The 21,111-nt window shown below is 45.3% G+C and overlaps 1 protein-coding gene and 1 long non-coding RNA gene across 2 annotated transcripts; one reads left to right on the top strand and one right to left on the bottom strand.

Moving 5' to 3' along the window:
- Positions 1–3,536: 3,536 nt before the first annotated feature.
- Positions 3,537–6,100, bottom strand: LOC112548098. The gene is made up of 3 exons (XR_003091896.1): positions 5,980–6,100; positions 4,185–4,295; positions 3,537–3,879 (listed from the first exon to the last, which is right to left on the bottom strand). It is a non-coding gene; the product is annotated as an uncharacterized LOC112548098 (long non-coding RNA).
- LOC102370106 (cytochrome P450 2D17) lies at positions 5,537–20,390 on the top strand. Its single transcript, XM_025192424.1, has 10 exons — positions 5,537–6,056; positions 10,046–10,217; positions 11,269–11,412; positions 11,888–11,902; positions 12,935–13,083; positions 13,184–13,357; positions 15,618–15,759; positions 16,676–16,863; positions 18,089–18,230; positions 19,138–20,390. The coding sequence occupies exons 1-10, from the start codon at positions 5,844–5,846 to the stop codon at positions 19,314–19,316; spliced, it is 1,518 nt and encodes a 505-aa protein (XP_025048209.1). The 5' UTR covers positions 5,537–5,843; the 3' UTR covers positions 19,317–20,390.
- Positions 20,391–21,111: the final 721 nt, after the last annotated feature.

The raw sequence follows: 21,111 nt of genomic DNA, 5'->3' as shown, positions 1-21,111 counted from the left end.
TTTCCCTTTGCTTCTAGGTAACTCTGCTAGCTGCTGTCATTTGTATGGAAGGTGCTAATAGTTAGATAAAGGAGCATTGTGGGGTTATTGCATGGAAATGACTTGACATTATCACATAATGGGATCCTTATTGCTGTTAAACTGTAACAGCAAATTGGATAATTCTGCGTCAACCACAGGCATTAATTGAAGCGGACCTTTTCTGTGACCAACACTAGGTATGTAGACAGTCGGGTCTGCCCACCAACAAATGGGCCATGTGGTCTGGGGATCAAGGTGAAAAGCTAGTCCTTTAATGAGAGAGGTGCTTCTGTAATTCCATCCATTTTGGCAGGAGGAAGAACCTCAGCTTCAGGACAGAAAAGAAGCAAATGTCACAGAGAAGAATCTGGACCTTTTTTTCTACCTTGTCATTTGGACTCAGGCTTTTTGGACTTCAAGGCACTCAGCAAAGTAGGGCAAGTCAGTTGAGGCTGATTAGCAAAGATAGTAATAGATCCTCATCTCTTCTCTGCTTTGCAAAGGTGTTCATCCCCTTATGTAAGGGACTCTGCAGGCAGTGTACAGCCACAGTAGCCAGCTCTAGTAGCCCTCCAGTTTCTCCTCTTTGTCCCTGAGCAGGAGGTATGCTTGGGCATGTATTAGGAGTCTTGCCTGAGTGCATTGTACACCAGTGATCCCAGGCTACTCAATCAGCTTGTCCCCATAAGGGACAAAACAATTCGCTATATTTCAGGAGCAGTACAGACCTGCCCATCTAGCCTTGTTTGCATTTGAACCTGGAAGTCAATTTCTGCCTTATCTGAGGAGTTGTTTGTAAGGCTGAGCCTTTGACTCAAACATCTGGCAAGAGTCTCAAGGTAGCTAGGTGGCTTCCTTTCTTGGAGAAGTGGAAAGTGTTTCTCCTTATACAGCTCCTCCCTTTTACTCCTTCTGACAGATTGTGCCATGTATGTGGAGGAAGAAGTGAGTAGCTCTCTGACTCAGGAAATGGAGACCCCCATCTATTTGATCAAGAATGGGGAGAAGGGAAAACTAACAGCCAGACTAGCTGCCCTAGAGATTGAGCTCCATGAAGAGGCCGCTGGTGGTGGTAGCAGTCTTGATACAGAGTAAAAAACAAAAGAAAAGAACAATACAAACAATTCTATATTTACCAATCCTAGGGCTGTCATCAGAGTCAAAGTACATCTGGTTAGGATGCAGGCTTCACTCTGAGGCTCTCGCTCTTAAGTGTCAGCAGTCTGAAGGTGGGATGCCGAGGCCTACAGCCCCCCTCCAGTGGGGTGCATGAGATGGGCTATCAGTAAACCCTTGGTCCATGGTGGCCTTGGGGACCCTTCTTGGGAGGACAGAGATGGGAACCCCTCTCAGGAAGCAAAACAAGGAGGGACCCTTTTTTAATCTCAAGTCTCTGCTTTTGTATTTTCCTTCCCCCTTGATGACTCTTCATCTGTGGCTATCTCTGTTTAGTTGTCTCTGTGGTCACACATCCATGTAGCCTTCTGAGCCTTCTCCTAGTTTGGTCGGTTCCCCCAAAACCGGGACTTGGGCCCCCTTGCTTTCAGGGGCCTTGTTGCTGGTGGCACTTAAGCTTTTGTTATGGGACAGTATGGTACATACTTCCTTTGCTTCCCAGGCTGTTTCCTAGACTGTGTCCTTGTTGTGTTAGACAACCTATCTGCCTTGAAGGATCTTGGGTTATGGTATGCCCCCCTTTATTCTCATGCTGTGTCCATCCATTGGCCTTGTTGTGCTAGGCAGCCCAGCTACTTCCAGGGCCATGACAAGCTGTGTGTGCCTGTCCCAAGCTCTTTAGAAATCAAATTAACCCCTGCTGCCCATCTTGACACTTTATAATACATATATCTATACCTATAAACCAATTCCTAAAAAACAGGCCTTTAAATATCATTTCTAAGCCAACAACACTAGACCTCTAAATTACTACTTTGACCAGTGTTCTTTAATGAAAAAAGCAGTATTGGCAGCCCTTTTTCAGATTTAAATTTATCTGTCTGCAGAATGGATAGAGGATGGGTGGTGGAAATGAAGGATTTCCCCAGGCACCTTATGCCAGTCTGGGGAGACCATCTCTGCAAGTCTGGGAGGGGGTTCAGGAACCTAGCTTTTCTTCCTGTGGTTGCCAAAAGGGGAGACGGTCATTACCAATTGTGGCAGTACCTGTGAATATGAGTTTCATTTTGGTAAAATAGGCAGATGTCTTGCTGGAAGCTGGTGTGAAAACACCAATTTATTGTTGCATACAATCAAGGAACTGTTAGGTGGTAACAACACAGGGTCACTACAGCCCAGGGCTGCTTTTTGAGCAAGGTATCTAGTTAGAATAGGCTCCATATCTAATTTTTTTGATTTAACTATGCTTCTTGATATAGGACCATGCTGGAGCTGGTGCCTTACAATGAAGGGCTTCTTACTTTGTCCTCAGTTCTCTTTACAAAAATTGATTCACCTTAGTTCCTAACAGGTCTCATTTACTCTGCAACATTTTCCATGTTCTTTTCTCAAAGTGGACTTAAGCCAGGGTGACCATCTGCTGCAGTTGGCTTTACTCAAAGAGCAGCATGGCTTCCTTAATGGAGGATAGTGAAGAATGAAAAAGAATATGTGAGGAAAAGCAAGGTGATCTTGAGCTGTGGAAGACAGAAGCCCAGCTATCAGGGTTGGAAAAAGAGAGGTAGGGACAGTTACGAAATGACAGTCTGTCCTGATTTCTCAGGTAGAGTTGCTCTGGTCATTCAGTAGGGCCCTGGGATGCTGGTGTGGATGTAAATCCTCTATCGGGCATCTCTGTAATAACAATAAGTATTGAAATCTCATGTGCAAGCAATTTTGCAGTCCAGGAGGGGATGAGAAGCAGTAATGGGGATTATAAGAATTATTTCTACAGAAATGTTTCTTTTGTGCCAATGACAAGCATTCTGGTGGGTGTGTCAGTCTGCCCACCTAGAGTGCGATAGTGTTTGCAGAGACGAATCCACAGCTGAGGACAGTGGAGATGAGTCCAGTCTCATTCACACAACATATATTGGACACTAAAGCTCCGTGCAAACTCCTCGCTTTTCTCTCTTCTCCAGCAAAGCTCTCTCTCAGACCTGGCCTCGTTGGGTATGAGGGGAAATAAGTGCCCCAGGCTGTTATTACAGAAGTTACAGGTTTGTGACAGGGAGACTGAGAACCAGTGGCGTGCTGCTATCACATGTTCCTCCTCTGCTACTTTCAGATGCCAACTGGAAAACTGACATCCCCTACATATTTACTCTCTGCATGTGTCGGTTTCTTATAGTTACAAGACAGTTGTAACCCCTTGCTCTGCCCTGCCCTGCCCTGCTTACTAGCAGAGCTTGACACAGCCATGGGCAAACCAGGTGGCTGCCTGAGGTCCAGACAGAAAGGGGGCCTGAAAATGGTAATTTTTTTTTTCCATTGTCCGATTATTATTATCATTCTCTCTGGTGAAGTGGGGCCCAATACTTTGCCCGGGGCCGCCAGGAGTCTAGATATGGTGCTGCTTACTAGTCAACATGGAAGAGCTGGTAAACAAGGAAACTGTCTGTAGTTCATTCCTTACAGTTCTACAGGTCTGAATATGTTATGCCGTGGCAATGTATGGCCCATCGACTGGATCTAGCCCATGGACCCCTGGATCTGGACTCCCTCACCTTGTCATGAGACAGCCTTATCACATATTTTATCCTCTTTATTTGAAAAGCAACAAGAATCCTCATGTGCATGTTTTATTTCCTGTATTCCAGTAGCATCTAAATGTAAGGTGTCACTCTAGCTGTACAACATGATGATGATGATGATGATAATGCTGCTGCTGATAATAGGTATCCAGGTTGTAGTCACGTTGGTCTAGAGGAAAAGGCAATCAGGACTCATAGTAGAGATGATATCTATTATTAAACCAACAAGATTTTTGCAAAAAAAATTCTTTAATTGCAAGCTTTTGGGCATAAACACCCTTCATCAGGCATTGGAGAAAAGATTGTAAAAGTTTGCCTGGGTAGAAATTAAATTTCATGTTTCATAGGATTTCACAGAGGAGTCAACAGATGGAAAACTCCTCTGGGCTGATAATAGATAGTTATACAGCTGTGCAACAGAAGTCTGTTTGTTTCTTATTTTCTTCCTACCATATTTTCCCAGGCTAACTGTACCTTTAACTCCTCCCAGTTTCTTTCAGTGCTCTCTTCTTCAATCTTAGGTCTGCCAGGTATCTTCTCTCCCTCTGGTGGAGTCGTGTAACTCCTGTGTCCTAAGGTTGGGTCCTGAAAATACAGTCCTCAGTCCTTCAACTACAATTACCTCAGTAGGCTGGACTTCCCATCAGTGCCTGAACTGCTGTTCTTCTGGAAAGAATGGCAGTACTGGTCACCCTAGAATTAGAGCATTAAAGCCATGTGATGAACATTCAGCTACCCCTAACAGAAGTGATGCATTTGGTCTCAACAAGTTGGTTATGTGTCAGCATTATCTCCATGTCAGTCACTTTGGTCTGATTTTTTTGTTGCTCTTGGTGTGCAACCTGGGGCTGGCAAATTATTTCTCTGTCTTCATGGGTTCTTTGTTTTCTTGCAAGATTTTGAAGACCAGACCGATTCTTATTATTTTGGCCAAAGTCTTCAGAAGTGGTTTATGACTTTCCCCTGGTTTCAGGTGCTCACAGCTGGTTGAGATAAATTCAGGCCTTTCATGTCTTTTCAGAAAATGGTCAGAGTCTGGAAAACCCTGATCTCAAGCTGAGCCATCAAGCCCTGAGGCACTCAAAGTCCCTAGTTCCTTTAGAAAACTGCCCTGTGCTTGTCAGTGTTAATAGCTGGCTTTACTTTTAAGTTCAGTGTAAAACATGAGCCAGTAAATGAAAATGGATTTGGTTAAACAGTTTATGCAACTCATTCCAAGACTCAGGAAAATCAGGTTACTCATGGTGCTTGTAGTTACAATCTAGAGATGCTCTCTTAACATAGGAGACTGAGAAAGGGGGGAATTGGGAGATGGTCCTGGAGTTAAAATGGAGCTAGTTAGAGACAAAAGGTTTGCAGCAACTTGCTTACTGTTCCATAGTAAAAATAGTTTAATTCTTCTCATTCATGCCTGGTTGAACATTAAAGCTATCCCCAACCTAAGTTATGCATCTGTCTCAACAAGTTGGTTACATATCGTTATTCTGTCCATCACTGCAACCAGTGATCACTACAGCGCTACCATAGATGACAGTTGATGGCATCTGCTTCAGGTACTAGGGGCTGCAAACTTTTCCATGCAAGAAAGTCCAATCTTCCACAGCTCTTTGCCAACCTAGTAAGCAGCAGGTGTAGGACTGGCTATGTGGAAATGTTGCAAGAAACCTCTGATTAATGTATGTTAATTGTGTTAATCAGGCTGCTGGAAAAATGATGGGGGAAATTAGAATATTGGTTAGTTAAGCTGACAGCTTCCAGGCTCTTCCAAACCTTGTTCCTGCTGCGCATGCTTAACAGAACAGCAGGACATAACAGAAACCTGGGGTATAGCGAAGGGAGCCTGTTTCCCTTTTACAGAAGCCAGGCCCTCCCAGATTACCACTCCCCTCCATAGATTTGTATCATCACAGCAGAGGAGGGGCTAGAGAGAAATGGGAGCCAGGCTTTATACCAGGAAAAGGGGAGGGTGTCAGAAGGGAAAAGAGTAGAGAAGGACAGACAAATAAAAACTCAGAGAGAGAAAGCAACAGAAAGGGAATGAGTGAAAGAAAGTGAGATAATAGAGGGGAGGCAGACAAGCAAAGGAGGAAGCAGCAAAGAGTACAAGGTGAAGGGGGGGAAAGGAAAGAGATCATGGAGCGTCTTTTCCGGCTTTGGTCCCAGCTTGCATCCTACTGGAGCAGTTTACTCACACTGGGCTTCTCCCTCACAGTCTTTGCTCTGCTATTTGTTTTCATAAAGCGCAGTAGAAGCTGGAGTCGCTACCCACCTGGGCCAACCTCTTTGCCATTCCTTGGGACCATCCTGCAGGTCAATTTCTACAACCCTCACCTCTGCTTCAACCAGGTAAATGCTAGTGGGGCTGCTGCCTTTCCCAGAGTGAAGCTGGTCCTGGTTTGGGAATCCTAGAAAGGTTATTTCCCATGCACAAATCTTTGTCAACACAGTAATATGATCCCTGTAGGGGGGAGGGTTCAACATTGCCCCATTAGTCCTGAAACCTTATTTGGGGCTGCAGTTGCCTCAGTCCAGAGGGCGACGTTCTACTCCAAAGTCCAGACTAACGTTTAGCTAAGATCTGTGTGCACAGGAGCAGAGACTGTGTTTGTGTGTATGTGGACATGCATACCCCTACTCGCAGCCTATTTCAATTCTTTGTGTAGTTTTTTTGGGAGATGCAATATAAACCAAGCCTGACTTTTTGTATGCCCCTCATGCAAAAGTCAGGATAGAAGTGCATCTCATAGACTAACTGAATCAGAGGTGCATAAGTGCTTATGAGCAAGAGCTCACTTTGGTTGATCTTTCATATTATACTGTCAAAATGCTGCAGGATTCTGCCCCTAAGATGGCTGGTGAAGAAGTACCATCTCTGTAGCACTTTGAGATCCCTTGGGATGAAAAGGGCTAGAGCACTGATTCTCAACCAGGATGCCACCACGGGGTCCTTTGAGATCCTTTCAGGTGTGCTATGGGGTGCAACACTGCTAGGTATGCCAACATAATTCACAAGATAAACCCAGAGATTTCAGAGGAATCCGTAGTCTTAAAAACATTCTGACCTGTTGTGGTCTTGATGAGCTCTTTGCAACAGAAAAAAATCCTGTATTATTTTTCCATAGTCAAAAAAATAGTGAAAACTAAGTGCTGGCATTTTCCAAGAAGTTCCTTGAGTTTAAGGCTGGGTGCCTTGAGCCTGAAAAAGTTGAGAATTCAGGGCTAAAGAAAGCTTACTATATAGGAAAACTTTTTTCCCTGGACAGATGTTTCTGATTTGGAGATTTGGCTGTTGAATAGCATAATCTGTAAACTAGCCTTATAGTACTGGAAGCATTTGAAAGTCTCAGCAAAGTTGAAACAGTTGGGGGCTCCATCTATACAGCTTTAAATATCTTGCTTGCTGTAGCAACGTTAATTATTCAGCAAGTGTACGCTTCCATTTTTCTTTTAAGGAAAATATGTTGCATCTTAAAGCAAATACATCTTGCTTTGTCTTGTGGTTGAACCTGCAAACTCTACAGGCCCTGTTCTAGTTTGGCACCATTGCAGTCATGTTTCCAAGTGGAGAAATTGACCTTGGATCATGGATTTTTTTGCCAGAGAGTAGGAAAAGCCATTTGTGTTTCAGGATCAAATCAGATTATAACAATCCTTGTCACTGAAGTGTTGACTAGAGACTGCTTTTTAGAGCACTTTTTTAGTTGGACCATCCTACCCATTTTTTGGCCCCATTTCTGTCTCATAAGCAGAAATGAAAACAGCTTCTATTACTTGGAGAAAAGCAGGAAGTAGAAATAGAAATGGCATTTTATCCTATCACCCTGCCACCTCTTTTTAAGTATATTCCTGAGGGCTTTATCCAGTCGTAATGACTGGCAATGAGGTTTTCACCAGTTCACCTGTGGGCTGGCACCCCTGTCTATAAGCTTAGCTATGGGAGGATGTCAATGTTCAGTAAGCTAGGGTGGGAATTTGCAGTGCTGGCTATTCTGAACTAACTCCCTGTGTGGACCCTCTTAGTGCATGAAAAGTATGAGGCAGTGCAGTGAGATACCTTTAATAGGTCTCACATGCAGTCCATGCAGGGAGTTACTGTGGAGTACCTAGCTCTGTGTATTCACCTCTGACTTGTGTAGACAGGCCCAAATTGGTTCCTTGATGTTCAGAGACTACATTACCTATTTTTAGACCCATTTCCTTACTCCAGCACCCATAAAATGATTCCCCTTATCACCTTTCAAATGTTTGCAGGCAGTGGTTCTGTTTCCATAGCTTGGATATTTGGTCAGTTGACACAGCTCATTTAATCTTTCATCATTCCTTGGCTTGTCTATTTTTTTTTTAAATCTTTGATTTACTCTTTGAATTCAGTCCTAGTTAAACAATACCTATCTGCTACGGAGGTGAGCACTCGGCGTTACCACAGAAGTAGCTGTGTCATCGCCTTCCAGAGGTGGGTCATCGTCCCCTTGTTCAGTGATACCACTCTGGTGAGGCAGGAGTGCTGTTCCTTAACAGCTAGGCAGCTATGGGAGTAGATGGCATAGAAAATGGGTGGTGGTAAATTGTGGGTTTGTATTTTCCATGCTCGTACCCAGAGAATGGATTTATTCCCCCTGCCCACAATACTTTGGTCCCAGAGGAGTGTACCCCTTTCACACTTATATTTACAACCCTCAATTTCCTGGATAAGAGCTGAGAAATCCTGGTACCGTTGAAATGGGACAAAGTAGCCAAAAGCTGGTGTAGCCAAACACAGCAAGTTCATTTTAATACATGGGTGGCGGAACCCTCTTCTCATCTGATGATGATCAGCTACATAGTAACTGCTGTACCACCCCTTTCTAACAGCTGGAAGGCGTGGACAGGGTGTCTCTGTGCCCTGCTTCCTCCAGTTGCTGTGATGACCCTTGGGGGCCATTGGTATCTGCTGCAATTTTGAATTTTGAGCTGCCAGGGTAATCTCACTTCTAGGTCAAGGTTACTCAACCCCTGGGCCACAGAGCCATGGCATCCATGCCACAGGATTCCCTGAGAGTCAGGAAATTTGGTTGTGGAGGTCATTCATACTGCCACCCCTCCCCCGCTGTCAGGGCCCATATTGTGGGCCCTGACAGCCCACAGCCATATCAGGGCCCATATTGGGGCTGGACCACACCCCTTCACCCCATGCAACTGGATTGAGGTTGGGCCATGCCCCCTGTCCCCTTCACATGGCTGAATCAGGCCCTGCCATGCCTCAGATTAGGCCCATCGGCTGGATCCAGCCTGCAGATGTAAGTGCTGCCCATCTGGCCCACAAGTCAAAAATGTTGAGCACCCCTGTTCTAGGGAAATGGAACTGGATTGGCGCACAGCCGAGCCAGGATCAGGGTAGCTGGTGGATAAAAAGGGCTTTGCAACTCAGCAGGTAATATGCACCAAACAATCTTTGGGTGCATCCAACTCCACAGAGCCATTCAGGTCCTGGCCTGAAATTCTGGACCTAAGGTCCAGGACCTTCTTGCTTCCTTTCTAGCTATAGGATCCTCCTTTTTACAATGATGTTCTGGTTTAAGTACCTAATCAACATTAACACTTGGAATCACAATTGGTAATAGTTTCCTTTGGTCTAAAGATCATTGCCTTCTGCTCTGGTGTTCATAGGAGAACTGTATCACATTTTAAATTCCTTCTTATATCTAGAGGTGAGCCATCTCACTGTATATTTAGCAATAAAAGGCCAACCACATCAGTGAAGGTGGAAAAGAAACTGCTCCCCTCCTACTCCCCGGATCCATGCTGTGACAGGATTATGAACCTTGTGCAAGCAATTTCTCATAATGGAAACACATAAACAACTCCAGGTTAACTAGCTACTCAGGTCACCTGTGTTTGAGCTGTTCCATGGGCCATCTTTGAAGATGCCAGAGGAGTCCTAACTTCTTGTACTCATTCAAAATCACAAGGGTGTTTTTGAGATTGCTGGCCAAATTTTACCTTGGGTGTAGTTTTGTTCTGCTAACTTAAATTCTTCTAAATTACACTTTCAGCTAATAATGGTTGTTTTTTTCCACTGCCTGTGAAAGGTGCTGTGGTAAGTTGCCATGAGTTGTTGCTCTGCAGAAATATTTGTATCATTAGTTGATCACTAAAGTTCTTTGTGATAAAGATAATTTGTGATAATTTTACAGATTCACAGAAGTTTAGGACTGGAAGGCACCTTATGAGATCAGTCAAAATCCTCCAAAACTCTTAGATACATTTTAGCATCACACTCTAAAAAAAAACAAAGCACGTCCTGGTTTTCAGCCATAGAAATCAACAGCTTTTCTTTTTTCTTTTTCTCTTGACAGCTGAGTAAGAAGTTTGGGAATGTTTTTAGTCTTCAGTACTTCTGGACTAACGTGGTGGTGTTGAACGGGTACGAGGCAGTGAAGGATGCACTGGTCCAGAAAGCAGAGGACTTTGCTGACCGACCTTATTTTCCTAGATATGAGCACCTAGGTTATAACAAGCGCTGTGAAGGCAAGTGCCGTGAAAACTAACATCAGTTTCTGACAGTAGTTCAGAGATGACGGGCTTGTAAATTGGAGGGGAATTGGGCAGTATGCTGCATTCTTTTCTTGTCCCTTTACTTACGCTTCTTGTGCTGGAACCTGACTCTACCACTGCCTCATAGTTTCCTCCCCTTCTCTTGGCTTTAGTGAGCAGATTGAACTGCTACTGGGTATAATAGGAAGTGGCTGTTCTGTAATGTTAAGTAAGATTTTCAGGGTTACTTGTACCCCTTGTCACCCATAATCAGAACTGGTGGATTTCTATTTCATTCATGTTTCTCATGTTCTGTATGTTGCTTTGTCAGTTTGTAAAGAAATATATATTTTACAAGGAATCTCCTGGAACTGACAGTGAATATGTGGGAGAGTAGAAAGAAATAGAGTCTGAAAGGGAGGCTTGTTAGTCTGGTACCATCTTGGATTATCACAAATTCCTTCCATAACATCCTTCCACAATATAAAATTGGAGCTGAGAAACCTTTAGTCACAACTTGTCAAAGAAACAGAGACAAGAAGGTTTGGAGGGTACCTCCAGAGGTCATCTAGTCCAAACTTTTGACTGAGAGAAACCATCCTTTCCCTCTCCCACACTCTAGCCAAGGCAAAAGTGTTTCCTACAATACCATCTCCAGCGGTTCTATCCAACAGTTTAATCCTTAGGAAATGTTTTCTGACCTGAGGCTCATACCCTCAAATCTGGTATACTGGCAAAACACCATTGATCACATCAATTTATATAAGTTGAGGAAACGACCCCAGATTTTTTTCCAAGTTGTATTACATATCATTGCTTCCAGGTACACTTTGTGCCTTTCAGATTAATTCCTCCTCTTAACCAGCTACACAGGGGAAGGTTGAAACCATAAGTCCCTTTCATTTGTCAAGCTATGCATATTCTTCTGCTTTCATCTTTCCTCCCAAGTCAGTTCTCTAAGCCCAATTTTGTTACTTGTCAGTGAATTTTGTCTGATATAGTTCATAGAGCTCCTTATATATCCTGCTAAATAATTGTCTTTCAGGGTTAATAATCTCAAGGTACGGTCCTGCCTGGAGAGAACAAAGGAGATTTGCACTCTCCACCTTGAAGAACTTTGGGATGGGAAAGAAATCTTTGGAGAACCAGATTTCTCAAGAAGCTGGATTTCTGTGCTCTGCATTCAGCTGTAAAGAAGGTTTGTCTCATCCAGGGAGATGGGGAATTGGATTTAGATAAGTCATGTATAAGGAAATAATTTCGGAAGGAAGACATTCTAATTTCTGTATGTTGCCTTCTATCCATAAAGATATTAGAATGCTTTGGGCACCAAAAAGATAATGATCACGCACCTAGCACTATCACGTAGCCCAGGGGCGATGCGTAGGGGGTGCACGTGCACCCCCTGTGGTGCCTGTGGGCAGTCACCGCTCGCCGCTGACACTGCCGGTGGCATCTGCGGGTGGTCTGTGATCCCTGCTGGCTGCTGCTGCCAGCAGCCGCTGCAGGTGGTCGCTGACCCTTGGTCAGCACCTGCCGGGGCCGCCCCCCCCCCGCCCCGCCACTGCCAGCGGCATCTGCGGGAGCTCCCCCACTTACGCCGCCATGCTCCCACCACCGCTGTGCCCCCCAACCATTGGGGGCATGTGTCATTCATGATGTAGCCAGCTCTGGTCTACGTCCTGGCATTATTTTCACAGAATATCCATTTGGGATTGAAAATTATGTCATAATTTCTTTTTTTTAGGTCACCCTTTTGATCCACTTTTTTTTCATAGTTTCATAGTTTCAGGGTCGGAAGGGACCTAATAGATCTTCTAGCCCGACCCCCCGCCAGGGCGGGAGAACAACCCAAAAAACACAAACAAAACCACTCACCCTAAAAACAAAAACGGGACTCAAATGAGTCCAGCCAGGTAAGTATCCAGCCTCTTCTTAAAGATCCCCAGGGTAGGGGCCAGCACCACCTCCCTTGGAAGTTGGTTCCAGCTCCTAGCCGCCCTGACTGTGAAGTAGTTTTTTCGGATGTCCAATCTGTACCTCCTCTCCATCAACTTGTGCCCATTATTCCTTGTTATGCCAGCAGGGGCTAGGGGAAACAGCGTCTCCCCCAAACCCTTCTGGTTCACCCTAGTGAGTTTATAGACGGTCACCAGGTCCCCCCTCAGCCTTCTCTTGTGGAGGCTGAATAGGTTCAAGTCCCGCAGTCTCTCACTGTAGGGTCTGCCCTGTTGTCCCCGGATCATGCGGGTGGCCCTCCTCTGGACCCTCTCCATGTTGTCCACATCCCTCCTGAAATGGGGCGCACAGAACTGGACACAATACTCCAGCTGCGGCCTGACCAGCGTCGCATAGAGGGGGAGGATCACCTCCCTGGCTCTACTCGAGATGCACCTGTGGATGCACGACAAGGTCCGGTTAGCCCTGCCAACCATGACCTCGCATTGTCGGCCCATGTTCATCTTGGAGTCAATAATGACACCAAGATCCCTTTCCGCCTCCGTGCTCTCAAGTAGGGAGCTCCCCATCGTATAAGTGTGCTGCTGGTTCCTACTACCCAAGTGCAGCACCCTGCACTTGTCCGTATTGAAACGCATCCTGTTCCTGTCTGCCCACCCCTGTAACCTATCCGGATCCTTCTGCAATCTCTCTCTCCCTGCTAGCGTGCTCACCTCCCCCCAAATTTTGGTGTCATCAGCGAATTTAAACAGCCTATAAACAGCTTATAAAGAAGGCAGTTTCCAATGTGATCTACTCTCTTACCTTTGGTGAACGCTTTGACTATGATGATGAGAAATTTCAGAGGCTTGTGGAAATCTTTCAACAGGCCATGAAGGAAGAGACTGGATTCTTGCCCCAGGTAAACCAGCAAGGATAATTTACTCAGTGAGAAGCTACTAATGATTGAGCAACCAGACGTGTTCTATTAACCCTTTGTCTCGCTCACTTTGGTATTCTAGCTCCTTAATGAAGTGCCTTTTTTGCTACGCATCCCTGGAGTGCCACAAAAGGTGTTTCAATACCAAAGGGCCTCCGTGAGCTTAGTGGATGAGATTTTGAACAAGCACAAAGAGACCTGGGAGTCTACCCATATCAAAGACTTTACTGATGCATTTCTACAAGAGGTGGAGAAGGTAGGAAACCAACAGGACCTCTTTGAATGTATAGTTTTGTGCTTGGTGAATACACTAGTAAAGGAACAATCTCTATTGGTTCCTTTCATATATAAAGCAACTCATATGCTCTTGTGTATGAAGCAATCTGCAAATGTTACAAGCAACGTTGTACAGTGAATAACTCATTTCTCTTTTGATGTTCACTTATCACTAGTACATGGATCAAGTGGCTCAAGTCTGAATAACAAAGTAATATGGTAGGATGCCAACCTACTCTTTTCTTTAATATGAACTTGCAGAATGTATATTTCAGAGGTTCTGGTATACAGACTAGATTCCACCTGGAGAACCTCTGTGATTGTATTAACGCTGAGAAGGTAGTGATTGTTGTGCATCTGAGACTCTTAGCTTAGTGAGTTCATGCTCAGAAATCACTTGGAGGATGTGCTGGTACTAGGAGATTCCATTTTGTACTGAAGATTTCATACAGTATCCAGTGAAGTTGGTGAAAAGAACCCCCATTAATTCCAGTGGATGCTGTATCTCATCCTTAGCTCTCTCACTTGTGGAACAGCACTGATGTAAACCAACTAGGTACATAATAGGTTTTATCTTCTTTATATAAGTCCCAGGAGAAATGCTAACTACAGGTTGCTGACTATACCTAGTTGGAAAAACACTCCATGCCAAAAATCCAATCAATCCATTTTTATATCTGTTTAGCCATAGCTCTGAAACCTCAATGATTCCAAAGCAGCTGAGAGAAACTGAGGGTAGACAATGGGAGGAAACATCAAGGATTGCTAAGGCATGGCAAGAAGTAGTAGAGCCCCTGAGGTACACATGTGCAAAAAACCCCCATTTGTGGATCTGTACAAAACAGGCACAGGTGTTGATATAGGCTATGGATATACATGTCTAGCAGTGGCCTTAGGGACCTGTGGCTTGTATTATTGCAAACCATTTGGGGTGTGGTCTCTAGCCACTTAGAAGCTGAACAGCCCTGTCTTATCTTATTGACACTTTCTGAAGATCATTGGAAAACTGCTTTTCAGAGGCTTCTGGTTCAAAGGCCTCTTCCATTTCCAGTCCTTTGCTTAAATTATAAATGTATGTACTTTGGGGAAAAAAACATTAAAATAGATGGATCTGCTACTACAGCTATGTTCTGTTTCCCTCTGTGAGCCTAGAAGGAAAGTAGGAAGAGAGCTTATTAAGAAAACATATTCCTTGTGCTTTCTTATGCTTCTTTCCATTTTTGTTTAGGTGCTGAATTATTAGCATTGTGCTGATAAAGTCTAGTTTGGGTTATCTTAATCTTCTAGTGATTTAAGTGAATTTAATTGCCAAAGCAGTGAATTTGCAGGGCTTCAGTTAGTTAATTGGCCAAGTATTTACCAATTCCCCTGCTTTGTGCAAAGCAGGGACATACTGTATTCCACAGACATGCAGACTTGTTAATACTCGATGCTATCTTAGAGTGTTTAGTACATGCACCCTGCTTTATGACAGAATTTCAGATTCCATAGAGTATGAACAGTCATGTTACCCACTGTAGGCTGTAGAAGCTTGAATACTACAGCAGCCAGTGGTAGATTTTGCTTTAGTTCAGATGGTAAGAGCCACTATTTTCAGACAGATGGTCCTGAATGTAATCCTGGATATCAACTTGGAGATCCATGTTGCCTGGGTATGGGGAATAACTGATGACCTTCAGAAATACATAACTATAGAGTTACTACTGTGTATTTATTGTATGCGTGCAACCGCTTGTATTTCAGTCAGCTTTGCTAAAACCATGAATGACGTGTGCCCCCCAGTGGCTGGGGAGGCACGACTGCTCTGGCAGTGGCGGGAGCACAGCGGTGGTGAGCGAGGAACTCCCCCAGACGCCAACAGCACTGTCAGCGGCAGGGGGAGAGGTGGTGAGCGCCAACCAGGGGTCAGTGACCATTTGCAGGCACCACTGGCAGTGTTAGCAGCATCCAGCAGGGATTGCTGACTGCCCGCAGATGCTGCTGGTGGTGTTGGCGGCGGGGTGGCGAGCAGCAACTGCCCACAGGTGCTGCCTACAGTGTCAGCAGTGCCTTTTTGCAGGGGGTGCACCGCCACGCTCAGGGGGTGAATGTGCACCCACGTGCACCCCTTATGTGTCGCCCCTGGCTAAAACCTTGATTTGCCAGTCTGAGAAAATGAATCAATCTCTTAGCTAGAACTATGATTTTCTGCCTCAAACAAAACTCTTTGGCTGGATCTCACTCTTCTTTGTTCCTTTCAGACCAAGGAGGGTGTGGAGACCAGTTTCACTTATGAAAACCTTTGTTTAGTAGCTGTTGACCTGTTTTCAGCTGGCACTGAGACCTCCACCACCACTCTGTGCTGGGCAGTGTTATACATGCTTCTCCACCCTGAGGTTCAGAGTAAGTGAGAAGCAGGGGGGGGAGATGTGGTTTGTTTCCTCTGCTCCGTGCCTTCCATGGAGAAATTCTCAATATCTGCTTCACTGTGCTGTAGAAAGGTGAAGCAACAGTAGCAATGGTCATAGCAGTGATGGAGAAGGGCTCGAGGGGGGAGAGTTCCACAGATTTTGAAGTGCTGAGATGAGTAGCACAAAGGCACATGACAGGGGAAGAGAAGGGAAAGCTTTAATTTAAAAACTGCAATGTCAAATGCACTTTGGGACTGTCACAGCTCCTTGGTAGCCTTTTCCATTCTAAGGGTCCCTGTGCCTTCCTAAGGCTAAATGCTCATCTGCCTAAATAATCCAATGCTGGAGGCACCTGTGCATTTCGGGCCCAACAGTGTGGATGAGGTGAGAGATCTCCTAGGTACAAGACTGTTCCCTGGGTTTAATTAATAGAGGATGAATATATAAATTGCCCTGAGTAATTGAAGATGAGCATGATTCCCTGCAGCTCCTATTCCCACCCGCAGCTTCTGATTCCTCTTCTACCACTGTCTACAGAAGGTATTTAGGACTCCTCTCTCTCAACCTGTACCAGCATCCCCCTACATGTCTGGATAAACTCCACCTCCTTAGCAGACCCCTGCCCAAAGTGGTCATCATCTACACCTCTTGCAGCTCACACAAGACTGGACTGTCAGATCAAAACATTAATTAGTATTAGTAGTAGCAGTATATATTACATAAGAATTATTCCCAAAGGTTTCAGTTCAGTCTTGTTCCCCATAAGTGCTAGGTGCTGCACAAAGAGAGAGACAGTTACTGGCCCAGAATATGAAGTCAAGAGGAAGACCATACCCTCCTGCTCCTCTAGGGTTGATGCTCACCATTAGATACCTTATACCTTGCCCACGTAAAACATCCTTTTCCAGGGAAAGTCCATGAGGAAATTGATAAAGTGATTGGCAGGGATCGGTCACCCAACATGCTGGACCAAGCAAACATGCCTTACACCAATGCTGTGATCCATGAAATACAGCGTTATGGGGATATTGTTCCCATTGGACTGCCTCACATGACATACCGGGACACTGAGCTTCAAGGATTCTTCATTCCTAAGGTTTGTGTGGCCAGATGGAGAAGGCAAACTTCCTTTCCCTTTTCAGACTGATGTCCTATTGCTCTAGGTAGTCCATATGGGAATCTCTCCAAAGTTCTGTGAAGAGTGAGGTGTGGTATTAGGCCCTGAATCACATGGTCAGTAGCTAGTTATAAAATTTGCAGCTCTAAAATGGTTTGAAGCTAACACAGGCCCATATTGGAGGTGGAGGTAAGTGAGGTGCACAGGTTGCCTGGAATAGGCTGCAGAAACTCCCCAGGTCACCAGTTGAAATCCAGGATGGATTATCAATAGCTATTTAGAGGCCACTGGATATCTCAGTTCTGGTCTAAGTGGCAACATCTGGCACTAATTGTGCTCCTTTGCTGGCAGCCTTGCTAGAGATGCCAAGATTGTGAAAAGACTACCTTCCCAGTCTGGCCTTAAAATTAGTTCCTTTAGCTCAGGTCTATAGCCTGAGACTGGGGAGAGATCATGATTTTCCCCACAGTCAAATGAGAATCAGCATTGTTTGAGTTGGTGAATTAGGACTGTTTCTGTAGTGCTAAAATCAATCTCACAGCATGCTTTGGAGGTGCTGGGGAATGCAGATAGTTTTCACAACGTGCCTCTCAGTAGACCACGATAAAAATGCCCTTCATATGATGACGTTAGGTAGGACTCGAACCACAAGGGCATCTGGTTTTAAAGTTTCATAGCAAACGTCACGGCCTAGAAAGCGTCCTGTTTCCCTGCACTATTATAGGGGCATCAGAAGTGTTCTCTGCCTCCTTCTGAAGACTGGACAGTGGCCACTACTGGAGATGGGATACTGAATATCCTAAATGAATGTGGGAGAGTTCCTGGCTCTGTGGCTGCTGTTTCAGAAGCTCTGGCCTCCCACTGTTGTTCCAAAGGTGAAAGGAGCTCAGGCTGTGTCCTTTGGCTGCTCAGAGAGACCTGCACAGTCTTCTTCCAGCTCTGGTGCTGGGCTTGTATGGACTCTGGAAAGTGGTTCACAGTGGCCCTATCCTGTAATGAATGCACTGCTCTTCCTTGTTACAGCAGAGTGATGTTTTGGGGGCTCCTGTCCCATGGAGCCACAGGGGAGGTGGTTGGTTGAGAGCCTCTGGTAATTGAGAATCGGAGGCAGGAGGTGGGCTACTGAATACAGAGAGATGTCGCTCTGCTCTGGGGTGGCATATCTTGTGTCCTTACATATCTCTTCTGTTTGTGGGCTGCCTAGGATACGGTCATCATCACCAACTTGTCCTCTGTGTTGAAGGATGAAACCTTTTGGGAGAAGCCGCACCAGTTTTACCCAGAGCACTTCCTGGATGCAGATGGGCAGTTTGTGAAGCGAGAGGCCTTTCTGCCTTTCTCTGCAGGTAAGTCCGTGGGTTGGAACAGCTGGGAGAGACCGTCCAGAGGTCTGTCACTGGACCAGGGGAACGATCTGCCTCTTCTGCTAGTGCCAGCAAGTGGGCATCTTGTCTGTCCATCTGCCTTGGTTCCCTCCCAAAATATGGGCAACTTGCCTGGAGCAGGGCTTGGCAACCTTTTGGCAACTGGGCTGCTGCTTATGACCCAGCCCCTGCCATGGGCTGTGGCATGCAGCCAGCTTTTCCTGCTGCAGAGAGGAGTAAGGGGTCCTGTCAAAGGTAAAGGCCTGACACGTGTCTGATTTGGCAGATTCTCACCTGTGGCCATGTTACAGAAGAGTTTACACTGTCTGGGTACAAGGGTGACATAAGTGTTATCCTTTAAGTTATAAGCCAAATTCATTTGTTTTATTTAATAGGTTTTATTTTAGTCCTTGAATAACTGCTTGAGCACACAGACTCATCTCCTTTGTGCTTTCTGTTGGTGCCTGCCTCTCACTGCCAGGTTCCTAGCTTTGCCTTCTCTGATTGCTCACACAAGAAAATGAGCTCTTTGGTTGCTGACTTCAAAGAAATTGGTTCAAGGATGGAATTGCATTTTATTTGGAGACGGCCTGCTTCTCTGAGTCTTTTTTGGAGCAGCCTCACCAAAAAAACCTCCCCCGACAAAGTCCTGCGTTCATGCTTTCCTCTGCATCTTCTGGTACCGAAGGAAAGGGAATGTTAAGCAATCCACAGAGGCATTTCACCCAAATCCCTCTGTACACAGTCTGTGGACAGATTCTCTACTTCACTTCACTCCAATCTGTGGTCATGCCATGAGGAAGCTCCCCTTTCAGTGTCTCAACTTACAGTTGCTTTGCCATACTCTAACACCACCTTCCTCTTCTTTTCCTCACTCCCGCTCTCCTAGGTCGCCGTATGTGTCTGGGAGAGCAGCTGGCCAGGATGGAGCTCTTCCTCTTCTTCACCAGCCTCCTGCAGTGTTTCACTTTCCAGGTCCCTGAGGACCAACCCAGGCCTCGAGAGGATGGATCTTTTGCCATCACACATTTCCCACATCCCTACCAGATCCAGGCTATCCTAAGATGAATGCAGATGTCTGCTGAGTTCTCCTCGGATGCTTCAAGAGTGTTTAGTATATGCTTAATACTTTGAGAACATCTCTTCAGAGCTTATTAACTGCATTTGAGGAATGCAGGGCTGAAACAGTTTCAATGATGGGCTATGGGATGTGATTCTGTAAACATGCTATTTGTCTGTTATCACCACATATGTTCCTGTCACATTTACGTGCATAAAACCAGGATGATTTCCCCCCTGAGACAAGGTTCGCTGTCACGTTTGCTAGTACACCTCACCTCTGCTTGTATGTGCAGCAGATCAGGACATTTGTTAAGTAAATGGACTGTCTTCTGCTGATGCAAACTGACTTGGAGGTAGCTGTGCCAATGCTTGCCACCAGTATGGAATTAACAGACAAGTATGTCTTTGGTTCTTTCTCACCTGAAGAGAACACACTTGCATGATATGGTCCCAACATCACCCATGTTTCCTGAATATATGCAACATGTAGGGCCTTGCTGCTGTTCTGATTAGGTTCTGGCACTTTCAGAAACATAGGGCATGGGGTAGCCTATAGTAGACCCTAAGCTGCTTAACAGCAATACGTTATAACATTTGCTCGACCAGAGTTTGGGTAAGAGAGGAAGAGGCAAAGGATATAAAGGCTAGGGACGGACATTCAAAAAGCCTGAGCCTGGATTGATTCAATCTTTGCAGGTTAGTCTAACCTGGTAAGGCTAAATCAGCTTGTAACCACACAGACATCCCAGACATGCAGACACATGCCTGCAGTGGCTTAGGCTAGAAACCGGGTGGGCACTAGAGAAGCCCTCCCTTCTCCTCAACAATACTGAGCTATGGGAGAGGCGTGGCCCCAGCAGGATGCTCTGATTAGCCCAGGAGGGAATTGATAACAGTGTTTATCACCCCTAACTCAGTGTTTATTACCCCATTAAGAAAACAACAGGGGGACATTACCAACTATCTGTTGTTTCTGCCTTTGTTCCATCTGCCACCGCACGGACTGTAGCCAGCATGTGGTCTGCTAGCTAATACGCAGACACCTCTCAGAAAGGCAGAGGGGAGGGGGAAATTCAAGGTTAGCAGGGAGTGAGGCGGGGAGCAGCCTGCAGTCTCTGCCAGAGCTGCAGCCACCGGAGCCCCCGCCGACGGCGCAGGCGGGGGGGGGGGGGGGGGGGGCCAGTTCTGCTGTGGAGCAGAGAGCCCCATCCAGCCCAGAGAGTATGCTGGGATGCTGGGGGAAGCTGGTTTATCTTAAACCAGAAAGGGGTCTGGGACAGACATTGCATAAACCGGTTTGAGCCAAATCAGTTACATCTGCTACTACAGTCAATCAGGTTTATCTCAAACTGATTTCGGCCATTTTCAAGCTGATTTATGTTCACTGAGCATCTGTTCTGTTACAGGTTTAAACCAGTTTCTGATCACTTAAACTGGCTTATGTGTAATGTCTGTTCCTAGCTGAACAGGCAAGAAAATGTTATACATGACAAAAGTTCAGAAGACAAGCAGAAAGACAAGGTAAGATAGTTATCTTTGGGTCACAAGTAATTTAGTGTTTTTATACCAGGTGGATCTGGTTTAGTGCAGATGCAGCTTATACGGATGATTAAACATAGGTATTTCTTCTTGAAAATAAGCAAGATATGCCCAATAATCACATTTGATAGAGTTCGTATTAATATTCATGATGAAATAACCTGCGAGGAACATTTCTATATTTTCTAACTTTATTTAGCAAGCTTTTGAAGCTGGCCCAGGTAATTGAGGATCAAAATCCAGCTTCACCTTAGAATCTTTG

This window comes from Alligator sinensis, unplaced genomic scaffold (assembly GCF_000455745.1).
Source record: "Alligator sinensis unplaced genomic scaffold, ASM45574v1 scaffold1081_1, whole genome shotgun sequence".
In the NCBI taxonomy this organism is placed as follows: Eukaryota; Metazoa; Chordata; order Crocodylia; family Alligatoridae; genus Alligator; species Alligator sinensis.
The sequence above is the reverse complement of the archived record's forward strand: the minus strand, read 5'-3'. Positions and strand labels throughout refer to the sequence as shown.

What these genes read in the sequence shown, in the direction of transcription:
- LOC102370106 (XM_025192424.1), top strand. Translation starts at nt 5,844, where the DNA reads ATGGAGCGTCTTTTCCGGCTTTGGTCCCAGCTTGCATCCTACTGGAGC. An exon ending in TCTCCACCCTGAGGTTCAGA is followed by an intron (nt 15,760 to 16,675) that starts GTAAGTGAGAAG and finishes ATCCTTTTCCAG; the next exon opens with GGAAAGTCCATGAGGAAATT. An exon ending in CTTTCTGCCTTTCTCTGCAG is followed by an intron (nt 18,231 to 19,137) that starts GTAAGTCCGTGG and finishes CCGCTCTCCTAG; the next exon opens with GTCGCCGTATGTGTCTGGGA.